Genomic DNA, 24,099 nt, shown 5'->3' with positions numbered 1-24,099 from the left:
AAATTAGTTTATAGGTTTGTTGCCATAAATAAGAGGGGGTGGGCATGAGATTGCGTTTTTTGGGGTGGGGGGGGGGGAGCAAAAGCAAGGTTGTGATATTGAGATGTGCTTATAAGGATAACCTCCTCCGTCTTGTTTTTGTTTTTTCCCAACCGAACCAACACATCTAATTATACATCACATCTATACATTGACATAAAGGATTTAATTTAATCTTACACTTAAAAAGTAGATTTAAAAAAATATTTAGTGCCATTAAACACAACGCCGCTAATACTCTTATTCAAAGATATCGATTCTCCTCAATCCATGGCATGTAGAGTATTAAAAAAGGATAATTATTAAGAAGCCCAAAAAAATTATCAAAAAACCCTAATCACAAGTGATCAGTTTACTATTCTCTGCTCTAAAATTTGTCATTATTTACTCTTCACTTATTAATAGATTTTAAGATAATTAAATTTATTTATTGAGCCCTGATTGTAATCCTCCCTAATAAAAAAGTTTAAAAAAAAAAATCTGTAAACTTTGAGAGATTCATGCGATCTTGCAGATTCAACGTCCCATCGTCTACCTTAGGCCAACGCCTAACGACCACCAACTAGCCTTTAGTCGCTTTTTTCGGGTAAATCACATCACTTTTTTTATTTGACTCATTTACCCCCCAAAAATCACAGAATATTCTACAAAATACATTTAGTTGTTAGTTTATCTTCCTTTCAAATCTTCCATTATAATTATAAAAGTAAATAGCATTTAACATCTTAATATTATTTTTTAGTTATATTTAACACTTTAATTTTATTTACTGTTTAGCGTGTTGGATACATATTAAATAAAATCAAAATATTGAAACCATAAAAAAATAATATCAGGAAATTACATTATAAATAAAATTATGATGTTAAATAGGATTAAAAAATAACATCAAGATCGCGAATGCTATTTTGTCCTCGTCATAATACTTATCAGCACTGGGAATGCCGAATATTAATTTTGATCACAATAGTATGATTTAAGGACACTTCAAAAAAGACATCATTTGCTCTCGAAATAAATGAAAAAGAAAAGAGACTCAGAGTGTGCTTGGATTAGTAGTAGAGAAGTAATTTTTTTTTTCAATCTGATTTTTGCATAAGTCAGATTGGATAAAAGTAACTTTTTTAAGCTTATTGTATAAATCCGTTTCAGTGACAGACGTCAGATTGCAAAAATGTGATTCCAAACACATCCCAAATTAAAAAAACTCCTTTTGCCGGTAGAAAAGTCAGTTTAAAGGTTCAGATGTGATTCCAAACACACCCTCATTGGACAGTGAGTACCTAATACTATCTAGGGATAGGGGCGGGCGAACTGGGGAAAAGATTCAAAAGAACCGGAGAAAATTACAATAAGATCCTATCAAAGATAATTAAAAGTATAAAGGTTTTTTGAAATCATCAAATTATTATGAAGTTTTAAGAAATCTCATTGTAAAAAATTTTATTTATTTAATTATTTAATTATTTTTTAAAATACGTATTGATAACTAAAAGTGCAATAGTTAACAATTTAAGATATAACGATTAACAACTATCGTGGTAGATATTGATAACTTGTGCATTATATTTTTGTGATGTGATGAGAAAATATATTATAAATACCGTTGTTAATCGTTATATATTAAGTTGTTAATCTGCTCTTTTAATTGTCAATATATATTTTAAAAAATAATTTAGTAATTAAATAAATAAAACCTCCTGTAAATTTCTTCGGGTTTTAAAATAATTTGATAATTTAAAAAAAAAATTATATTTATTTTGATCGCTTTTGCCTTTTGGAATCTCAGTCTCAGCTCGCGACGGTGACGTCGACAACGACGCTACTATCTCCTCACTTCTTACTCGAGTCTCTTTTCTTTTTGGAACGAGAATAATTACTCGAATCTTTCATGTCACAGTTTAACCCGAATTCCGATTCCCAGTAACAAGTCAGGAAAGGAATGCGTCAAATTTATGGAGGGACGATCCTTGACTTTGATTTGTCACTCATCACACGACATTAATAGGCATTGCGTGATTAACCTTTCAGTCTCCTTATCTACAAATCACAATGATACGCATGCAGCTGAACTGAGTATTATTCGCACTAGGAGCCATGAGTTTCAGCGGCCACTTCGATATGTACGGGCGAGGGCATCCGTAAAGCCGCACCATCCATCCTAGTTCACAACAACTTGGACTCTTCCCTGTCACTTGGCTTGGAATTCAAGCATTACATGAATGCCTGATAGGTATTTGTGATGTGGACGCAAAGAGCACCAGTGCCTGTGCTTGCAAGCAATTGACTTTGTCCCTAATTATTGGAATCCTCCCCCTCTTGGAATCAACAAATTCAAAGACCCTCCAGATCCAGATTCCAAACCAATCACCCATACACAACTCCCTCATGGAGGATTCCCAGCAACAACACCTTCTCGAGCCGAACGAAGGACCCGAAGCCGTTACCGTCCTCAATTCACCAAAGAAGCTAGCTCTCCTTCCTCTTGTCTTTCTCATCTATTTCGAGGTCTCTGGCGGTCCGTATGGTGAAGAGGCCGCCGTGAAGGCTGCTGGGCCGCTCCTGGCCATTCTTGGCTTCCTCATCTTCCCCTTCATCTGGAGCATCCCGGAGGCTCTTGTCACTGCGGAGCTGGCCACTGCCTTCCCCGGCAATGGAGGGTTCGTCATCTGGGTCAATAAAGCCTTTGGGCCTTTCTGGGGCTCTCTCATGGGCTTCTGGAAGTTCTTTAGTGCGGTCATAAACTTGGCTTCGTATCCTGTTCTCTGTATAGACTATGTCAAGCTGGTGATTCCTTCTTTGTCTTCTGGCTTACCTCGCTACCTGTCCATATTTTTCTCCACTGTTGTTCTGTCTTTTCTGAATTATACTGGTCTAACTATAGTGGGTTATACTGCTGTGGCTCTAGGAGTTGTTTCTCTGATGCCGTTTGTATTGCTGTCCTTGATTTCAATTCCCAAAATTGATCCCAGCCGATGGTTGAGTTTGGGTCAGGCGGGTGTGAAGAAGAATTGGACTTTGTACCTCAACACCCTGTTTTGGAATTTGAACTTTTGGGACAGTGCTAGTACTATGGCCGGTGAAATTGAGAAACCGCAGAAAACATTCCCAAAGGCCTTGTTATCTTCCGGGTTGCTTACATGTTTAGGTTATATAATTCCTTTGCTTGCTGCTACAGGAGCCATACCACTTGATCAGGAAAAATGGGTTGATGGGTATTTTGCAGATGTGGCCGAGATGGTTGCTGGAGGGTGGTTGAAAGTCTGGATGGAAATTGGGGCTGTTCTGTCCATTGTTGGGCTATATGAAGCTCAATTGAGCAGCGCAGCATACCAGGTTCTGGGTATGGCAGATTTAGGATTTCTACCTCGAATTTTCGGAGAAAGAGCAAAGTGGTTCAATACTCCCTGGATGGCCATTTTGGCAGCAACAGTAATAGCGCTCGCAATGTCTAACCTGAGTTTCACGGCCATCATATCTACAGGTAATTTCTTGTACAGTTTGGGGATGCTTTTGGAGTATGCATCTTATCTTAAGCTGAGAAGGAAGTTCCGGTCACTGAAAAGGCCATTTGAGGTTCCAATGGGATTCCCATGTCTGGTCATCATGTGCTTGGTGCCATCTGTGCTTCTGTTAGTTGTGATGGCTGTTGCTAGCAAAGTTGTGTACGTGGTCAGTGCTTTCCTGACTTCTTTCGGCATTGTGTTATATTATTTTCTGAATCTCTGCAAGGCCAAGAACTGGATTCAATTCATGAATTCAGTAGACGCGATGGAAGATGTGGACGGCCATAATTTATAGACGCTGGGGATTGTTTGAGCTCTATATTATGTCGTGATTGTGTATATAATAGTAATTGATGATGTGGGAAAGTTAAGAAGTTTCTGCTGAAGAAACTGGTTGGTTCTTATGAATTCTTTATTATCTGAGGTTAAAATTATGATGCAGGAAGTGATGTAAAATGGTCTTTAGATCGATGTATCCCTTATCTTCTTTATTGAATGGAAGCATGTATTCATAAAGCATACGTCACTGCCTATACCACTCATGAAAAGACAGAGAACGAAATACTCACAGGTGTCAGGCACCAATTCATCAAATCACGGCGCACACAACTACCCTTTTTTTTTAATTATTTGTTTATTATTACTTTTCTGGAGTTAATGGCACCAGAATATAAAGGAAAGTTTAAACCAATGATTAAAGAACTGGATCGGACCGGACAATCCGATCAGTTGAATTGTTAACTGGATTCATTAACAACTCGGTTTAGACTAAAAAATCGTTCATATGGTTGGACCGGATTAGATTAGAGTTAAACCGTCATTAAGTCGGGACCCAGAGTTGGACTAAGAATCGAAAGGGTTTTTAGAAAATTGGGTGGTTTTTTAGCCTGACTAAAAAAAAAAGTATTAAAAATTTAAAAAAATAGAAGAAAAATAAAAAAAAAATGACTCCCCTTGAATATCCTAATATATTTTTAAACTATTTATAATCATATAGTATTATTTCATTGAAAATTTCATATATTGTGATGTTAAAACTATGAGTCACTAGCTTTTTTGTTTTGATGTCTGGTCTAGCTTTTAAAATAATGTTTTGATTCGAATGAATTAATAATTTTTAATATTATTGAATATTTTAAACATAGATAAATTTAAATATATAAGGTTTTAGTCTATTTTTAATGATTTCTATATAATTTTAGACTATTTAAATGTATTTCTAAATTATTTAATAATTTGATATTTTTCATATATATTAATTACATGTACATAATATTGCTTTAAATTAATTATTATGTTACCGGTTTGATCGGACGGTCCGATCAATTAAACAATAACCCGTTAATCTTTCTAGTTTGGCTTCCGGTCTGGCTTGGCCGAAGCACATAGGATGGGAGGCGTGAGGATCTTGAACTGTGGCATTTAATTAGTTACAGGTTGACTTTGATTAGGGGTAATACATGCGATATGGGGAACAGGAAGAGAGACGCTGGTGGGCGGTGGCTTGCAAGCGCAGAGTTGTGGGGTGAGTGATAAGTAGGAATGGGATAGCATGCCCATTTGGGCCGAACACGCAAATGGCCACATCACAGCACGGCCGACCCATTGTGAGTATGGGAGTAGGGCCACTACGAGGGCAAAAGAAAGAAATTGGCATGGGTAGAATAATACATGTCCAACAGGGAAAGTAGCAAAGCTAGGGCTTTTCCATCCGGGGCAATTTGGAAAAAGTGGAGAAACTTAAAATGAGTTGAGATGAAGACAGTAACAATTACATGAGAGAGGTTGAGCCGCGTGTGATGATGAATGCGTGATTGAAATCATACGCCGAATCGGGATAACTGTCCGTATCTGAATAAATATCTGATAAATTTTTTTCTCAGGAATTTTGATAGACCTGGGTACAGTCTCCGGTTAAGATTCTTTAATTTTTCATTAAAAAAATAATTTGACGTTTTCACGCCGAAACATGATTTCCTGTGAGGACGTTCAATACAAACACTAGTTATTGAGATCAAATGTTTTTGTATTTTGAGTTTTTAACCAATTTCCCTTGTTTTGGAAAAAATAATAAAAAGAGAGTAAAATGGTTGAGAAGTGAAATGTTAGCGATAAGGGAATTAGGAGGATAAGCGAAGCGTGGCAGTGGATAAGTAGAGAGGATAAGGAGAAGGCATTATGAAGGCAACAAGTTGACAGTAAAAAGCGTGCAACAAGCTGGGAAACACACACATGCTGCGCATGCATGATGTTTCATATTCTGCTGTTGGAATGGAAATTTCCCAGTGCCGTGCTCACACACATAAGCTGCTGTTTCTTTCAAACTCAAAGTTGCATCCTTGACTTTCCTGTCCAAACCACGCATCGCAACCTTTTGAAGAGACACCAGCAGGTAACTCATCATGGCTTATGGGGCCGCCCTCCTTACATGGAACCGAGTCACGTGCTATCATTTGTTTTGCGTATGACCATTTGGTTTGCGTCTCGTTTCTTCAAGGAATCTTGCTTTCCTCCATGCCTGTCACTGTTTTAACCCAAACATCACTCTTCTAAACCTTCTCTTATATTTCCCATCGCTTTTTTCTTCTTTAACTTCTTTATTCATCCGTGCTTCCTACTAAGGCAATTCTTCTTCCCTGAATTGTTCTCCAAACCATTCAACGGTTCAAAAAGGAACTTCGGATTCAAGCCCCAACCTTACACCTTACATATAGTAGTATGTATCATAGGAAAGTTGAAATAAGCACTTTGGAAATATTTTTTTTGGCAGCGTACGTCTAAAATTACGCACTGTTATTTTCACTGGGAATGAACTTTTCCTGTTGCATGTGGGCATTGTTCGCACTGACGCGACGCGAAAGAAAAAGGGGCATCAGAATTTGCGGTCCCATGGTTGTGGTTACAGTGTGAGGGTAATCTGGTCGGCCCCCGCTTGCGTTTTAAAAAGTGAGAATATATATATTTAAACAAAAAGCCAAAAAAAAAAAAAAACCGATGCGAAAACAAAAGGCAAGCCGCGACAAGATGGGAAACTCCATAATCATTGCGTCTTGTGCCCGCCTTTGTTTCTTTTCATCATTTGACGGGTTTAATACTATTTTTAGCTTTTAATTTTAGTTTCTCAGTATAATTTGTTTAAGATTTTTAGCGTCTATAACAGTATTTTTTTTTTTATGGAATCAGATTTGCAGAACCAGAGCTACTGATATTAGATTTTAAAAATAAAAATGAAGTCAAATTTTATTTAGAAAAAATTATAAATAAAAACCGTCTAATATGTAAAATTACAATTTGAGACTCTCAAATTTTAGACTCAATTCGATATTGTAAATATGAAATTTTGGTGTAATGCCTGAAATGCCCATAAGTTAAATTATGATTTAGTCTATTGAAGTTGTCATTTACTAAAATGAATTTGTCGTTTCCCGTAATCAACTTATCATTTGACATACCCTCGGTCAAGTTATGATTTGGTCTAATGAAATTGTCATTCGTTAAAATGAACTTGTCATTTTTCATAGTCAACTTGTTATTTGATTGAGGGACATTTCACCGACATTATATATTTGTAATTTAGAACCGGCTCTTTTGAAACTATTTTTTAAATTTAGAATCCTAAATTGTAATTTTATACATTGAGAGGTTTTTATTTATAATTTTTTATTTATTTATCTCAATTTGGGTTTGCCATCTCTTGTTTAGGCCGTCCTTGGCTTCGCTGATCGCCCTTCGGTCTTCACTCCTTCATATCGGCTGCACACTACACTCACTTGTACTCAGAGCTTCTATCCACTAATATGTTAACACTTGTCTATAATTCCCCCCAACAGTATAGCACGTGTGCTATACTTATTTATTGATGTTGGTATTAAATGTAAGATATGGTTTTCATATTTATTAATTTTTTCTAAGTAACTCCTATTAATACTCTTACAATTATAATCAAATAGAAGAGTGAGAAGAATATTAAAAAAATAATTATGATATTTTAAGATAAACATGTTATTTTTTTACAATTAACTAATTTATTTAATTTTTAATCTAATTAAATCAGTTAAATATGATAAAAAGAGCACAGTTTAATTTGTAAGAGTAAACTAGGGGGTAGGATCAAAATCTCATGAGATAACCATGACCTCGTCAGCTGTAACCTCTAGCCTCAATGATGGGTTCCACTGTTGCAGCGCTCACCCGTCCCCATACATTCTTAAATTGTCCCTCTTTTTTTTTTTTGAGTAAAAGGGGGAAATATATTAAAGCAAATAATTACAAAGACAAGGTCAATTAGGCAGTAGAGTTTATAGAATTAAGTTGCTCTTCTGCCTTAATGACGTACTGGGTTAAGCTTTGAGAAGAGTAAATAATAGAATCAGGGGTTGAGGGATCATTACAAAAAATGGTTCTATTCCTATTATCCCAAAGTTTCCAAATTAGGATCCCGAAGAAGATCCTCCAATGAGTGCTCGTTAGGTGTGGGCCAAGGTTCCTAGCTAACCAGTCTTTGAGGGGAAGCTGGAAGAAAGCTTGCCGCCGTTGGTGTGGTATAATTGAGAGCCAGCAGTTGTAAGCAGTGGGGCACCAACGAAGAATATGGTCTACATCTTCCATCTCGGTGTGACAAATTTCACAGGTACCCTGTTCAGTCATGCCTCTTCGCATCCTTTCAGAATTTGTGAGAAGGCGTTGCCTCATTGTAAGCCAAAGAAAAGTCCTGACTCGTTGCATTCCTGGCCATTTCCAGGCCCAATTCCATGATGGGCTGTGGTCATTCCAGGATGAGTCTTGGGTGCTCTGATAGGCAGATCTAACAGAGAATTTTCCATTTGGATTGGCAGTCCAATAACAAACGTCGGGGGGAGAGGATACACTTGGAGGTGGTATCGCAGCTATATGAGAAAGTACGTTGGCAGGAAGAAGATGTTGGAATCGGTCCCAATGCCATTCTCCTCTGTCATTAAGAAACTCACTAATTGGCTTGCTGAGCTGGCTTTGTTCGATGTCAGCAAACGTTAGGAGTTTTAAAGGTCCCAAGTCATTTACCCAGTTATCCGACCAGAATCTGGTAGTATTTCCATTCCCTATTTTCCAAGCTATGTTGAGCTCAGTGTCCTTCCAAACACGTGCAATGCTGCGCCAAGTATGGGATGCTATGCGAGTTTTGAACTCATAATTGCTTTCCTTCGACCATTTGTATTTTGCTCTTAAGATTTGAACCCAGAGTTGATGAGGTTGGTGAATGAGGCTAAACGCGAGTTTGGAAAGGAAAGCTCGGTTTTGACCTTGAAGAGTTTTGAGTCCACTGCCTCCTCTTTGGGTAGGTTGACACATGTCTCGCCAGCTAACTAAGCTTGTTTTGCGCGTGTTTTCGTCTGACCCCCATATAAATCTGCGGATTATACGTTCAATGGCTTTTGTGCATGACACCGGGAGAGCTGAAGTTTGCATTGTGTAGTAGGGTAGAGCGCTGAGAACTGATTTAGCCAAGGTAACACGGCCTGCTAGTGAGAGAGTTTTGGCTTTCCAGGTGGTGAGCCGCTGTTGGACTTTCTCAATGAGGTAATTGTAAGTGTCTTTAGAGACTCTTGAATGAAGTAGGGGAACACCAAGATATTTCCCTAGTTGTTCAGTCCTTTGGTAGCCTAGGAAGTTGCAAATTCGTTGAGCTTCAGGCCTGGCTACGTTTTTTGAGAAATGAATTCTTGTTTTAGCTTGGCTGACAACTTGGCCTGAGGCCGAGCAGAAGTTTGCAAGGATACCCTGTATGAGGGATAGTTGCTGTTGTGAAGTAGTGCTGAACAGAATTAAGTCGTTAGCGAAGAAGAGGTATGACAGAGGGGGTCCGTGCCTGCCAAGCTTGATACTTTCCCATCTGTTTTGTTGAACTTCATAGGTAATGGCTTGAGATAGTCTCTCCATACAAAGAACAAAGATGTAGGGAGAGAGGGGGTCTCCTTGCCTTATACCTCTAGTAGGGGCGAAGGGTTGCGAAGGTTGACCATTCCATAGGATCTGCATGGTCGGAGTGGAGATGCAGTGCATGATTAGTTTAACCAGCTTGTCTGGCAGTCCTGCGTCAATAAGGGTGTCTTCAATGAAAGCCCAATCAAGCTTATCAAAGGCTTTCTCAAGATCTACTTTGATTGCTAGCCATCCCTTTCGCCCTTGTTTGTGTCGCATCGAGTGGATCACCTCTTGGGAAATGATGATGTTATCAGTTATACTTCTGCCTTGAATGAAGCTAGATTGCTGTGGAAGGGTAAGCAGTGGCATCAGGGGTTTCAATCTATTGGCCACTAGCTTAGTCATGATTTTGTAAGCCACTGAGCATAAGCTGATGGGTCGGAAATCTTTTACAGTGGTGGGCCTTTCTAACTTTGGGATTAAAGTAATCAGAGTATTGTTGAGACCTTCATCAAGGGGTTGACCTGCTAGTAAAGAGTTTGCCATTTTCCACAGAGACAGTCCTACAATATCCCATTGGCTTTGGAAGAAAAGCGCGTGAAGGCCATCGGGTCCTGGGGCTTTGAGCGGTTTCATATCGAAGAGGGCTTGTTTTACTTCAGCCAGGGAAAAATCTGCATTCAGTAATTCTAAGGATGTAACAGGAAGGAGGGGAATTTACCTCGCAGATGGAAGGTGGTATTTGGCTGGTCTGGACGCGAATAGAGCTCCACAAAGTAATTCCTAGTCATTTGTTGTAGGAGTGAGTCGTCTGAAACCCAGGAGCCATTTGAGTCTTTCAGTGCAGTGATTCTATTTCGGGCTTTCCTGATTTTAGCTTTGGCATGGTAATATGAAGTGTTGCGATCACCCAGATTTATCCAAAGAGCTCTGGATTTTTGGATCCATAGTAGTTCTTGTTGAAAGCAAATTGTCTCATAAGCTTCCGTGAGTTCTCTGTTGAGTTTGATCAAGAAAGCAGAGTGGGGTTTTGATTCGAGGGCCTTCTGTAGTCCAGCTAGTCGGGCTGTCAATCGTCTCTTCCTGATGCCAATCTCGCCAAAAGTGTCACGATTCCATGAGGCAGCACTGTGTCTAAAGGCTTGAATGTTATTTGACAGAGAATTTTCATCTTTCCAGGTGTCTTCGACTAAGCCTTTGAATTCAGTGTGTGTTAACCAGGCCGCTAAGAATTTGAATGAAGCTGTGGGTCTGGTCTGGAACTGTGGTGATTGCAAATGTAGCTTTAGTGGTCTGTGGTCTGATTGAAGTTTTGGGAGGTGTGTTACGGTAGACGTGGTGAATGAAGTGACCCACTCTGTGTTAACCAGAACTCGATCCAATCTTGCAAAGGAAAGCCCACGGCGCCAGGTGAACTTGGGCCCAGAGTATCCTAGGTCCACTAAAGAGTTGTCATTTACGAACGCTTGGAATTTAGAGCACCCAAGTGTGTTCCTACCGGAGGTAGTTCTCCTCTCAGAGGAAGCTAAGACCGCGTTAAAGTCACCAGCCAGGGCCCAGGGTCCCTCGACCGACGGAGCTAGTGACATTAGGACCGGCCAGAGGTGTGCTCTAATGGTGGAGTTTGGGCTACCATATATTGCTGAGAAGTAGAATTCCTGGTTGGACTGGGTATCTCGGACTTTTGTATGGATGAATTGCCAGTGACTATGGATAATTTGCAATGACATTCGATCTGACCAGAGTAGCCATATTCCTCCGGAGAAGCCACACGCTTCAACCCGGTGTGAGTTGGGGAAGCCAAAGGATCTGATAATGCGATCCACAGGTGGACCAGAAACTCGGGGTTCAATCAGAACCAAGACGTCGGGCTTGTGTTCAGCAATGAAGGATTTAAGCACAGAGTGAAATTTACTCTTTGCCGCACCTTGACAATTCCATATGAGTGTATTCATGGGGAGACGAGTGAGATTAGCACTCCATGTTGGAGTGTTTTTGGGATTCGTCGTCACTGAATGAATCATCAGAGAGTTCATTATCGGAGAGCTGATCGCCTAAAGCTTTGGTGATCGCTTTAAGTGCTGTATCTGCAAGGGTGGGCGGGTTTTCTTTGGATTTGGGCTTGGGGGATCCAATTGATAGTCCTGGGTGGATTTTGAGGCCCAGTTTGGGAGAGGTTCTGTCCGGCGGCTTAGGTAGAATATTCTCCTTGTTTTTTCCCGGGTGGTGGGTTGTTTTAGGCGTGGGTCCTGGTGAGCCAAGAGTCTTGGGGTTGGTTGGGGATTTGGAAGGGGGTTTAGGGTTCAAGATGGTGACAGCAGTGTGGCGGGAGTTGTCAAGCGCTGTAGACGAGGATGACTCCTTATAGGCTTTGCTTGTGAAAAGGGATTCATTGGAGGGGTTCGAGGTGTGCTTTTTTTGAGTCCTGGGAGAAATGGTTGCATTTTTTGGTTTAGTTTCTTTGGGGAGTCTGGGGTGAGTATCAGGGTGGGAGTCTGTTGAAACTGGCAAGGAGTTGACGTTTTCGGTGGTTGGCTCAATGCAGTCAGAGTTGTTTCTGTGTAAGTCCTCCGTTTCTCTTAGCAGGTCAAATCTCGTCCCTGTGTTAACATTTTTAAGGTAGCCTGTGTCAGGCTGCTTTTTCATCTCTCTTGCTGGGCGACGTCGTGAGGATGGAACTTGCATCCACGCGCCGTACGGATTCGTCTCTTCTACTTCGTCAGCCACCGGAGATCTCATGACCGGAACTTGGTTTGTCTTTGGGTGGTTCGCAGCGGTATCCTCAGTCATCTGGTCTTGGTTTTTCTGAGGGCAAGTGTCAGTGAGATGCCCGTATCTTCCGCAGTGGTAACATATCGTGGGTAGGCCCTCGTATTCTACGAATAGGCTTTTCCCATCCACCGTGATCTTCGACATCAGGGGGGTGGATAAGTCCAAGATGATTGCCATCCTGGCAAACTTACCTCGTTCTCCAGAGACTGTGTTATAATCTATCCTTATAACCTGCCCGAGGATTTCTCCGATGGCCCTTATGATGTTCTTTTTGTAGTACTTAGTGGGGAGACCAGGGATACGTATCCAAGCTACCACCTGAGAGATGCTGTGGTGAAGTGGCGAGAACTCCGGTGTCCAGGGGTGGACTGTGAGGTAGTGTCCTGTGATGACCCAGGGTCCGTCGGTGAGGGCCTTGTGGTAATCTTCAGCATTGGTGAAGGTTGTTGTAAAGCAACCTCCCTCTAAGTCAGACAACTTGAAGTAGTTGGCAAATCTCCACAAGCGTAGCAGATTGTCACGGAGTCGTTGGTAACCGATAGGCCTACCAAGGAGCTTGAGTACCACAGTGTACCGCATGCTCTCGTCAAGAATCTTATGTACTCGTGGTGAGAAGGCGATGGCTGGGAAGATCCCCTTCTTGTCGACGTATACGTCTCCTTCCTCAAGGATGAATTCATCTTCAGGGGTGGAGTCCGGTGTCTTGTTCAGCAACTTGTCTCGGAAGGAAGGTTTCTCACCTCGCTCACTGGATTCTGCTGGTTCGTGCTCAACAAGCATTGTCGTTTCATCTGGCCCGTTGGTCAGGCAGTTCTCTTCTCCGGCAGAAGGGCCATGGTCTTCAGTGATCATCGCGACGTCATCTTCTCCTTCGCGTTGGGACTGTCTTATCTTGACTTTCTTAGTAGATCGGTTGTCGTCGGGGTGGGGAGGGGAGCTTTCCTTCTCCGAGAGCTGAAGGGGGAGAGAGCGCTCCATTAAATTGTCCCTCTTTTATCTCATAGCCATACATTATCATTTCAGGGGTGTTTGGCATTCTCAAGGTCACAGTTTCAGAAGCACTTTTTATAAAACGAGGTAATTTTCTCTACATATTTACTTCAGAATTCGTAAAAACGTTTCTGAAACCATGGTTTGGTTTCTATCCAAACACCCTCTTCTCATGCTTTCTTCATCTACACTAACATCACATTCAATAGCAGTGCTCGCCAGCGTGTTATGGGGCACCCTTCAACCTCCCCCCCCCAAATAAAAAAAGCATTGGCAGGCAGCATATTAGTCAGTGGAATTTTTTTCTTAAAAATCCAAATAAAAACGTCGAAAATACAAAAAAAGTTCATTTTTTTTAAAAAATAGTTATTTGTATTTATGTTGCTCAATTCTCTAATTAAAACATGGTGATCATTCTATCCTTCCTTAACAATATATATAATTTTGTAAGAAATTAAAATTTTCAATAAAAAACATATATGCACATGCATGGTGTTTTGATGGGGACTTCAAAGATGAAAATATCGGAGACAAACGAGGGCGATGCATTATTTTTGTTAAGTGAGGTCAATCCACTTCGGTCCCACGTGTCAGTCCCACGTCCGTCCAGATCAACTCGGTCCCCTCCTCACTCTTCACCACACGCATGCTATTCCTATCCGCTTTCACTCTCCGGCCCCAGTGCAGGGGCGCCCAGTCATCGCAGGAGGCCGAAACACAATAAAATCTAACCTGAGAGAACATCCCACACCCTAATCTTATCATACAGTGTTGTTAAGAAAATGAAGCCGTTCATAAAATTTTTCATGATAAGAAAACCAAGCCATCATATTTATACAAGGATCGCGAATAATCATAATGTGTAGTACTTACAATTTTTCTAACTCATTCAGGGACTTTTAATGATGGTAAGTTTGAATTGCAATTAAGTTTGTTTAGATCGAAGCCCGGGGGCAGGGGCAACGTCAATGAGGCGCGACTGATGGTTTTCTTGGAAATACGGATAAATGGATAGAATAGAAGCAACAACCAGTCATCCCAGTGGAGTATAAATACGTACAACTGCAAATAGCCCCCATCCTCGTTTTCCAGTTTCCACAGATTCAAATGCCAGCCCTGTGTTTCCGAAATAAGCAGAGATTCAAATGCCAAGACACGTATTCTCTTCCGGTCAAATGCACTCCCCGGATTTGATTCCCGACTTGCCCCACGATCTCGCACTCGAATGCCTCTCCCGCCTGCATTTCTCCGTTTACCCGCTCGCTTCCCGTGTCTCCCCTCACTGGCGTCACCTCCTCCACAGCCATTTCTTCTACCGCCACAGGAAGAAATCCGGCCGCACTCGTAACCTCGCCTGTTTGATTCAGGCTCTTCCTCCTCAGTATTTAGCCCAGGATCTCAAGCTGACCTCCTCGCCTCCTTATGGCATCACCGTCTTCGACCCGCTCAGCCTTACCTGGGAACGTCTCCCTCCTGTTCCCGATTTCCCTCTCGGGCTGCCTCTCTTCTGTCAAACCGCCAGCTCCCGAGGGAAGCTGGTGCTCATGGGAGGCTGGGACCCTGTGAGTTACCAGCCCCTGACCGACGTGTTCGTTTACGATTTCAGGACGAGTCAGTGGAGGAGAGGGAAGGAGATGCCGTCCAGGCGGTCATTCTTCGCCATCGGATCCTGCGGCGATCGGGTTTACGTGGCGGGAGGACACGACGAGAACAAGAATGCGCTCAAAACGGCGTCGGTTTACGACGTGGTCGAGAACGAGTGGTCGGAGTTGCCGCCGATGAGTCAAGAACGGGACGAGTGCGAAGGGAGGGTGGTCGGGGAGGAGTTCTGGGTGATCAGCGGGTATCCGACGGAGCAGCAAGGGATGTTCGAAGGGTCGGCGGACGCGTACGAATTCCGGTCGGGTCAGTGGAGGCGGGTGGAAGGGGTCTGGAAAGCGGGTCGGTGTCCGAGGTCGTGCGTAGGGGTGGGGAGGGACGGGACATTGGTGAGTTGGGGCGAGCTAGAGTCGGAGCCCCGAGTTGGGGTATGCGGGGTGATGCTGGGTTCAACGACGATGGTGATTGGATCGGAGTACCAAGGGGGCCAGCACGGGTTCTACTTGCAAGAAGGGCAGAATTGTAAATTGAGGAATATTATTGTACCTGATGATTTTTCTGGTTTTGTTCAGTCAGGGTGCTGTGTTGAGATCTAAGGAGTGTTTGGATAAAAACCAAACCATAGTTTCAGAAGTGTTTTTACGGTTTACGAAGTAAATAAATAGAGGAATTTGTCTCGCTTTGCATAAAAGTGTTTTTGAAACCATGGTTTGAAGGTTGCCAAACACCCCTATGATTTTTTTTTTGGGTGAAGTAATATCGATTTTTTTTTTTTGGCTTCGGCAGAGTTGTATGCCTAGTCAATAGTATTATATGTACAACATTCAATGACTTGATATATATACACACACGCACACGCGCATAGTATTATATGTACAAAATACAATGACTTGATACACACGCGCGCACACGCATGCATGTGATGGCAAAAGATATGTATATATTGTTCCAAAAAAGATATATATAAAAAGCTCACCAGAAAAAAAGATATAAATATATATATATATATATATATATGATCTACTTTCTCTAATCCTTAGTATAAAAGTTTGTTTGATTTTTATTTTGATCTTAAATATAAGATTTTTAATCTATTTTGTTTTTCCTATTTATTTATTTTTTAAGGTAGTTCTTGTAATAATGGTAGTTATAACTAATATACTTAATTAATAAAGATATTTTAGAAAAGATAACATATGTTTATTACAAATAAATAACTAAAGTATTTTTTTAATTTATTTTAATTAGTCAACTAATTCTTATATTAAGAACGGGATAATATATAAGTAGGAGATGAAGTACGTTTGACTATGAGAATCCGACACAGACTTTAAGCGGAAAGACGAAGAACACTATTATTATTATTATTATTATTCCAACATTTTAGTGTTGAGAGGATGCAAATCTAACGATCCGAAAAAGATCAGGGCAGTTTTAGACAAGTGCCAGCTTCAATTGGATTTGAGTTGATGTTATAATATCTAACCTCCAATAAAAAAAATTAAATATTAAAATTAACTACCACTATTGCGCAAATAATTTATTTAAGCAAGTCACACAATTCTTATGGATAATGGTCGAAAGAATTATGTCAACACATTTGTGAGCAGCGATCGTGATTTTCTCATTTCAGAAATTCAAAAATTAAAAATACATGAGTAACTACATTTCCTGACATTGATAACTGTAGCCCAACAAAACCCAAGACATTTTATCCAAGCTTAGCTGATCCTTCGTGTCCTTTACGTAATTAAGTACGACCAAAATTGTCAAGCCCGAAGAGCTATGACGGGAGTTTGGATTTGTTTATCAGCAGCGATAAATTACACTTGACACTTGCCTCTTACATTCATTGGATGCCCGCCGATATTTGAGAGGATGGCGCAGAAAATCTTCCACCTATGCTTACTTTTCTTAATGACGATCTTTCTCAGCTCCAATCACGTACAGAAGAATCTAGTTTCGTTGTCCGCAACGTAACATATCACCATCCACTTGCCCCCCAAAAAATAAAAAATCACCACCCTAAAGTTGCAACATGGAACAAAAGAGGATGCATAATTTCTGAAGCTGGGCACCAGAGGAGGAGGGAAAACTTGATATTTGATAGTGTATAAAGTCGCATTGTACAATGGGGATCTCTCATTATATGTTCAAAAAAAATGGGCATCACAAATGCATATATGCATGTATCTATGTATGTAAATTGGCTTCTCAACTCAAAAAAAGTAAATGATACACTCAGCTTCTTTCATAGAATAAGATGTAAGCCTCACAGGCAAGAACTTCTTTAAGGGAAACTTGACGCACATAGGCATCACTTGCATGATACCATGTGCAATTCTCACTCATTTCATCGGCCTCTTTGTTCCCCTGACCCCCTCGTACATAGGCAACGTAGTGACCCCCTCTAATTGTTCCCGAGTGCTCCACCACGCCCACCAACCGGTATTCATGATTCTCTTCACTCATGCACCTGTTTTTTCAGCCAACAAAAGAAATGGTTGCTTTCAATCATTAACCTGATTACAGTTCTCGGGGTGTGGAGCTCAACCAAATGTATACTTCATAAGGCACCTTGACATGTAAATTACATATGTTCTACCATCACATTTTCATGGCAAGGTATTCACTAATCTGGTTCCATGACAATAATGCACAACCAAATGCAAGCCTCGCTTTCGAACCCTAGAGAACCTAATCACGGCTGCCCAACAGATGCACGCCCCACAACTTGAACTTTGCACAAGAAATTAACAAACCACCCCCCCAATAGGAAATAAAGAAAATTCAATCATACGTAAACAACTAGGAAAATAATCAATAACAACATTCCCAATATCGCAAAACTACAGGCAGTCAAAGTAGAACTGAGCAGGTCAATCTCTTGTCCAACATGAAGAGAGAATGGACAACTTTGTCGCACTTCAAAATTCTCCGTTTTGTTTTAGCTTCTCTTTGCGAGGATGTCTCATCCTTCATTGTACTTTTCCATTATTCTCTACAATAAAGTTTCTTCTTTTGTCCAAGATAACAATAATTTTACAAGGAAAATAGATTATTTCCAAAATTATCTCATGATCCGAGCAAACTTAATACTTGCAATGATTACACTAGATTGAATCAGATTATATCAAGAACAAGCAAAACAAAAGAAACCATGCAGCTCATTATGCCCATAGTAAAAGTACAAAGTTTAGAGTTCAAACAAAATCTAGTATAGTTCAGATAAGTACCTTGGATCCATATATGGTCTGAGATCAATTGTTTCCTTAAAACTGACATGGCCACTTAGTTTACTTAGGCGGCCTCGAATGTCTTGGCTGAACCTCTTCAAATGAATAGTTAGAACAGGCGGTGCTTTATAAATAAGAACCCTCTTGGTTGCATTCCTCTTCACTTTCATACTTTTGGTGTCCACCTTTTCATCTTTAGTGACTCCCGAGCCCCGGTTTTCATGATTCAATAGCTGGGAATTTCTTTCCTGTATATCTCCAGTTGCATGCTGTATGCTACAAGAATCAGCAGCTATACCAATTTCTTCATTGCAAGTTTTGCGAAAACCTGAAGATTCACCATCATGTATATCTCTCTTCTTAACCGTCTCATCTTCCCCCTTATTATCAACTGTACTCAACTCATCCATTTGACCATTTTCTAACTCTCTGCAATGTTTAACATCTGAAACCGAACTGTCTCTAACTTCGTCATTTTTAGCATTACCATTACTTACACCTCCGACCTTGGCAGAACAAGAATTAGTTATATGCAGGGGGTCAGCATCATTTACAGTCTCTTCTCCATTTAATACCTTGCTTTTCTGCATTTTTGCTTCCAATTTCTCATGTTGCAGAATTTTTGAACAGTTCTCACAATGCCACGCATTTTCATTTGAGAGAAGCTCAGGTTTTATAAAATGAGCCAAGCAACTATCTACAGAGACTGGAGAATCTGCATCATCTACTTCATCTGGATCAGACTCACTGCTGTTTCCAGCATTAAAACCTGCTTCAACTTCATTATTCGAAGGTCTAGGAGCAGGGCCTGCAACAACTTCAGGTTCATCAAATAAGCCCCCAAAGCCATCAAATCCCAGGTCTTCTTGTCCACAGCCCAAAACTGTTGAGGATGCTTCACCATCTCCCCCTGTGATCTCCCCCGCAGAAGAAATTTCTTCTTTATATGGAAGCAACAGCACTTCTGTATCTTGAACTTGTAACGGAACCTCATCTTCCCACCCATTCCTTGAAGAAGAATCTAGCCTAAGGTTTTGCATCTCATCAGGGAAATAAATCTGACTACTAGATTCACAGCTAGTCTGTGCAGGGAATTCTTTTGACGATTCCTCCTTGCTGTCATCATCCTGTATCACAGCAACATCCATCTTCTTGGAAAAGAACCCACTTTCATCTGTCATGGTTCCAGCTTCCACATAATCCAACCATGTAAAATCACCTGACGAAGTTGATGCTTTCCCTGTACCATTCTCAAGGACTTGAGCATGTCCAGAGTCTTGAGCAGTTATTAAATTGGGTGAACTTGAGGCCTCATATTCAGCAGGGCTGCTTTTATTCACAGGACCAAATACTGTAGATTCCCCAGAACAAGCCGCCACCTCTTCACCAGCTGATATGCTAGATTTCACAGGGCAGGATGATTCATCACTTGATAGTTGGGTTGCCAAATTTTGAACGGGCAAGGGACTGGCATCTCTATTGACTTTCACCCGAGTCTTCCCACCTTTCTTGTGTGGGAACTTTGCTTTCTTGGATCGAGATGCTAATTGGGCCTTCTTGGGTGGAGATTTTTTAGAAGGAACGGGCAGTGAGAGATCCAGAAAAGGTTCATGCACAACTGAGGAATGCCCGCATTCAATGCAACATACAGTACTTGATAATTGACCCCCAAATAGAGCATCCACTAGAGTAGTCACAGTGGAAAAGATTCCATCTTTCTCAGGAGCATCCTTCTGTTTTCTTGCAGCTAGTTCTTCAGAACCCAGCCCATCTAGTAAGCAACATAGCAATTCATGACTGTCATGCTGTTGATATCCTCGAAATTGGGGAGACTTTGAGCATACACAACCAAAAAATGATCTAGGATTTATAATGCTTTTCAATCCTGAGTCTGGGTTTGTTTCAACAAATAACTTTTTCAAGGAACTAGTCAAAGGCCCAGAAGGAGCATCTAGCTTTAGAAAGTCATCTCGCAACTTATTCAAAGCTAGGAGATTTTGCATGACTGAATTAAAGAAGCAAGTATTACCAAGATTAGTCATACCTCTGACTACATAACCTGCTTTCCCGTATGAATCGCCTGCCAGAGAAGTTCCTGATTTAATCTCAGTAGTGATGCTGCCATTCCCAAACCACAAATCCTCAACATCTGCTGATGATTGGTCTGATGGTCGTGCTCTCAACAGTGTCATAACATCAGAAAGAACATGATTTTTTTCATCATTCTGCTCAGTTTTCTCAGCAGTGACAAACATATCGCAAACAAAACACCAGCACAGCTGGGGCTTCTCAGAATTGACCACCAAGGGGTGCTGACTTTGTCTGGCGTGTTTGATTGCATGGCATTGAGGGGTTTTTGGAAGCCCAACACCTCCGCATGTATATTGACCACACTCTAGACAAATCCATATAGCTTTTGATTCAGACTTTGAATCCACTAAAGCAGTGCCTTTCTTATTCCCACGTTTACCTTTTTTTTTATTTCCCTTCCGATCTGCGGCACTTTCCCTACAATCTTCACACTTTATGCCTGTGGATCCAGAAGACCCAATCTTTCCAGATAATTTAGTTATATTAACATTGTTTTTGAGATGAGGACAATATTTTATCTCTTTTACAGGTGAAACTGCATCATTGACTGACTCAACAGTTGGGTTGTACGACTGGACAACTTTTTTTGGGGTATTGGTAGCATCACGCTTACCCTTAGTAGAACCTTGTCTCTTGTTTCTAACTCTTTTACCCATCAATTCCTGTAATTTAAACACAATCAGTGAAGCCTGCCTAAATAAACTTATTGTCAACAGTCAAAATTTTAGATAACAAATCCCTCTCGCAACAAACAAGACTTTTCTTACTTGTTACTATGCATGATAAAATCCATTAGGCATGCATTTATACATTACAACTAGGAATCAAACTAACAAAAAATACACAATAGCATCCTCTTTCTACAGATAGCAGAGGCTTGTTGTTGTGAAAAAAGTCGGATTTTCACAGAACATAATAGCGTAACAGCATCCTCATTATTGTTTGCCGCCAAATGCCAATCATATCATCATCTTATGAGGTCACAGAACCAAAAAAGATAGGTGATGCTCATGATGTCACATGTAGAGTCTACTTGAAAGGATGCTAGCAGTGATGCCTATCAAAAAGATACATGAAGCAATGGTATAGGCTGGACAACTTCCAAGTTTTGAGTCTGACATTGTTTCATCAATGAATATAAGAAACAATGTGACTATAAATATTTTTTCTGCAATAAAACATGACCAGAAAATTACTTAGCAATTTTTTTTTTTGGGATAGCAAAATGAGGGCAAAGGTCCAAAGAACTCATTGGTAAATGTTGCTAGACACTAAATTGATCCTAGGATTCCTACTCGATGCAGAGGTATTATTAAACGTTTCATGTACACTTGATTCAAAATCAATTTGATATATATGGTTTAAAGTGTGTCACCCTTATGTCACCACTAAACTACTTTATTTTTTTTAATTTCGAATTTTGATAAAAACAATCACATAAATGTTAAAAACCCAAAAAGTTTCATATATTAACAATTTCATAATGGTCAAAGATTAATACTATGATTACGCAGACAATTCCAATTCTCAAATATCCGATTAATCGCAAAAATGACGTCAAGAGACTAATATCATTCAAGGTATGAGCAAAGGTGCTTTAACAGTCATATGAGTATTCCGCCGGAAAAAACAAAACCATGACAATGTTAGGCGAAAATTAAACAGACCATCCCTTCCTCCAAAAAAGAAGACAAACAAACTAAAGAAGGTTTAATGCGAGCTTTGAAACACGAGAGACATTAACTTAGAGGGAATCTATTGAGTATCAACTGTAATATACCCTTTAAAACAGGATGATTTTTTTACATGGTATCTGCGCTCCTAGCCAAGGACTCTTTTCAATAGTAATAACTTAGGAAATAAAGCCAGTCAATACAAAAGCATGGGAACTGGATTAAGACCACATGCAAAACTTGAAAGCTTCAGATCGAGCAAGTGCGACCGAGCAAATTTTACCAGTTTTAAAGTAGAGAGACAAATTTTAAACACCCGGCCCCGGGGGGGGGGGGAGCTGTTTACCGTCATTTCTCAATTTCAGAAACAAGTAATCAAACAAGAGCAAGCTCCAAGCTACATTAAATCCAAAGCATCATCAAACTTCGACCATCAACAATGAGAAGCAAAAGCATCAGTCAAAAGAATAAATAAATAAAAAACTGCAGCAGATAAAATTCATCACCTCCGATATGACCGAACGGCATAGATATCAAAGAGATGATTTTTGTGGGTATCAAGAAAAATCAGTATTGCTCAAATTGTTCCGTCGGTGTCAACGCCAGCTTGAGTTGGCGAGCATCAACTCCCCCAAATGGGCGCCATAGAAGAGCTTATGAGATTTGAATCTGCAGATTGCGGGAGGGATGGGGGTCCAGAGGCGATGACAATTTGGGCTGCTCAGTTTTAATCCGAGAAAAATGATATATACCAGAGAGGAAGCTTCAACTGTGTTGCCATGGGGGTTGGAGGGGGTGAGAAAAGGGAGTGCAGAGGGGTCAAATAGATGAACCCCAGCGCACAGGGATGAAGTAGCCCACTAACCCTGTGTCACTGGCGATAATTTGCCAATAAATCGGGTCCCCCGATACGACCTCGCACCCATTTGCTCCCTCTTTTTCTCCGACCCAATGCTGCGCTTAGCTCTAAATTTAAAGAGAAATGTGTAAGTGCCCGTTTGGATTAGCGGTGAACAACTGATTTTAGATAATCGTGAATTTTATAAGTGATACTGGCTATAAGTGATACTGGTTAATCGTGATTTCTGTTTGGATATTTTTTTTATAAGTGATTTTAAGAATTGTGATTATGTTTGGTTTTTATTTATTAAAATCACTTATGGGTGTATCATTACTAAAAGGACATGAAGTTAATAATTGTTTACATTTTCATAATTATTATTTTAATAATAAATTTTATTAAATATAATTTAATAAATGACATGAATATTTAAATATTATTTTTATTTTAAAATTATTATTATTTAAAATCACTTACAAAATTTATGTGTAGTACAAATATTAATAAAAGACCCATATAAAATAAAAGATGAACGAAAATATTAAAAAAATTGATTAGCAATTTTAGTAACATAGATAAGGAATTGAATCTTCAATCAAAATTATAACTAAGAAATAAAATTTAAAGAAAAACAGTTTTCATATTGTATGTTTTTTTAAAAAAAAATTAAAGTAATTACCATTAGAGTGAGGGGTAGATTGGAGAAAATTTAGTTACTGAAAATTCATCGGGATTTTTCAAACGCATAAGCTATCTTTTGTTGCTTATCCTAAAGTGCGGTGAGAGGTTAAAATCACGATTCATCGGGATTCTATAAAAATTATCCAAACACCCTAACCATGCTTCATAAGCACTTATTTGAATTTAAACGGGCTTATTTGAGATCCCACCGCTTAACCAAACAAGCTCTAAGTTTCAATTTAAATTTGTTTTTTTTAATTTTTCTTTTAATTATTTAATCTCTTTTATTTGTTATATTTTTTCTTATTATATTTTCACACACATTTTCTTTTATCTTTTATCTTATTTAGTATAGGGACATACTTAAAACAAAATATATTTTTAACTTATTTATTATTCTTAACTAATTATTTGTTATCTGTAAATTAATTATTAAAGTTTGTTAAGTTAATTAGCTATTTGTAATAAATATGTATTATTTTTTGTAAAAATAAAATTTTTATAAATTTTATTACTTCAATTGAGAGCTTGTTCTTATGCACACCCTTATACACTTATCTGGAATTCAGTGGCCAAAAAAAAAAAAAGCTTACCTCCAATTCTGTAAATTAGGATTAAAGATTAAAAAGTTATTTTAAGATATTCCAAACAAACAAGCCTAGATCGTGTTGCCTTACAGCGATCAAGGTGTGAAGAGGAGGTAAAAAGGTGAAAAAAGAAGAGTGAGGGGAAGTGGTTTATAGTATCTACCATGATCGTGAAATCAGTGC

The 24,099-nt window shown here is 39.7% G+C and overlaps 5 protein-coding genes across 5 annotated transcripts; 2 read left to right on the top strand and 3 right to left on the bottom strand.

Moving 5' to 3' along the window:
* Nucleotides 1–2,222: 2,222 nt before the first annotated feature.
* On the top strand, nucleotides 2,223–4,061 carry LOC114746073 (probable polyamine transporter At3g13620). Its single transcript, XM_028934258.1, has one exon. The coding sequence runs from the start codon at nucleotides 2,428–2,430 to the stop codon at nucleotides 3,838–3,840; it is 1,413 nt and encodes a 470-aa protein (XP_028790091.1). The 5' UTR covers nucleotides 2,223–2,427; the 3' UTR covers nucleotides 3,841–4,061.
* A 6,074-nt stretch (nucleotides 4,062–10,135) lies between these two features.
* LOC114746079 (uncharacterized) lies at nucleotides 10,136–11,401 on the bottom strand. The gene has a single exon (XM_028934262.1). The coding sequence runs from the start codon at nucleotides 11,399–11,401 to the stop codon at nucleotides 10,136–10,138; it is 1,266 nt and encodes a 421-aa protein (XP_028790095.1).
* A 16-nt stretch (nucleotides 11,402–11,417) lies between these two features.
* Nucleotides 11,418–13,196, bottom strand: LOC114746078 (uncharacterized). The gene has a single exon (XM_028934261.1). It carries the CDS (start codon nucleotides 13,194–13,196, stop codon nucleotides 11,418–11,420), a length of 1,779 nt encoding a protein of 592 aa, XP_028790094.1.
* A 1,105-nt stretch (nucleotides 13,197–14,301) lies between these two features.
* LOC114746081 (F-box/kelch-repeat protein At1g15670-like) lies at nucleotides 14,302–15,617 on the top strand. The gene has a single exon (XM_028934264.1). The coding sequence runs from the start codon at nucleotides 14,354–14,356 to the stop codon at nucleotides 15,401–15,403; it is 1,050 nt and encodes a 349-aa protein (XP_028790097.1). The 5' UTR covers nucleotides 14,302–14,353; the 3' UTR covers nucleotides 15,404–15,617.
* Nucleotides 15,618–16,892: 1,275 nt separating this feature from the next.
* On the bottom strand, nucleotides 16,893–22,653 carry LOC114746075 (ubiquitin carboxyl-terminal hydrolase 2). Its single transcript, XM_028934260.1, has 3 exons — nucleotides 22,314–22,653; nucleotides 18,044–20,796; nucleotides 16,893–17,283 (listed from the first exon to the last, which is right to left on the bottom strand). The coding sequence occupies exons 2-3, from the start codon at nucleotides 20,788–20,790 to the stop codon at nucleotides 17,049–17,051; spliced, it is 2,982 nt and encodes a 993-aa protein (XP_028790093.1). The 5' UTR covers nucleotides 20,791–20,796; nucleotides 22,314–22,653; the 3' UTR covers nucleotides 16,893–17,048.
* Between the last annotated feature and the right edge of the window lie 1,446 nt (nucleotides 22,654–24,099).

The sequence above is a fragment of the Neltuma alba genome, unplaced genomic scaffold (genome assembly GCF_004799145.2).
Source record: "Neltuma alba isolate B1F8T4 unplaced genomic scaffold, ASM479914v2 tig00004881_pilon, whole genome shotgun sequence".
NCBI lineage: Eukaryota > Viridiplantae > Streptophyta > Magnoliopsida > Fabales > Fabaceae > Neltuma > Neltuma alba.
This window is presented reverse-complemented; position numbering and strand designations above follow the sequence as displayed.

What these genes read in the sequence shown, in the direction of transcription:
- LOC114746073 (XM_028934258.1), top strand. Translation starts at nt 2,428, where the DNA reads ATGGAGGATTCCCAGCAACAACACCTTCTCGAGCCGAACGAAGGACCC.
- LOC114746079 (XM_028934262.1), bottom strand. Translation starts at nt 11,401, where the DNA reads ATGAATACACTCATATGGAATTGTCAAGGTGCGGCAAAGAGTAAATTT.
- LOC114746078 (XM_028934261.1), bottom strand. Translation starts at nt 13,196, where the DNA reads ATGGAGCGCTCTCTCCCCCTTCAGCTCTCGGAGAAGGAAAGCTCCCCT.
- LOC114746081 (XM_028934264.1), top strand. Translation starts at nt 14,354, where the DNA reads ATGCCAAGACACGTATTCTCTTCCGGTCAAATGCACTCCCCGGATTTG.
- LOC114746075 (XM_028934260.1), bottom strand. Translation starts at nt 20,790, where the DNA reads ATGGGTAAAAGAGTTAGAAACAAGAGACAAGGTTCTACTAAGGGTAAG. An exon ending in AGACCATATATGGATCCAAG is followed by an intron (nt 17,284 to 18,043) that starts GTACTTATCTGA and finishes CTGAAAAAACAG; the next exon opens with GTGCATGAGTGAAGAGAATC.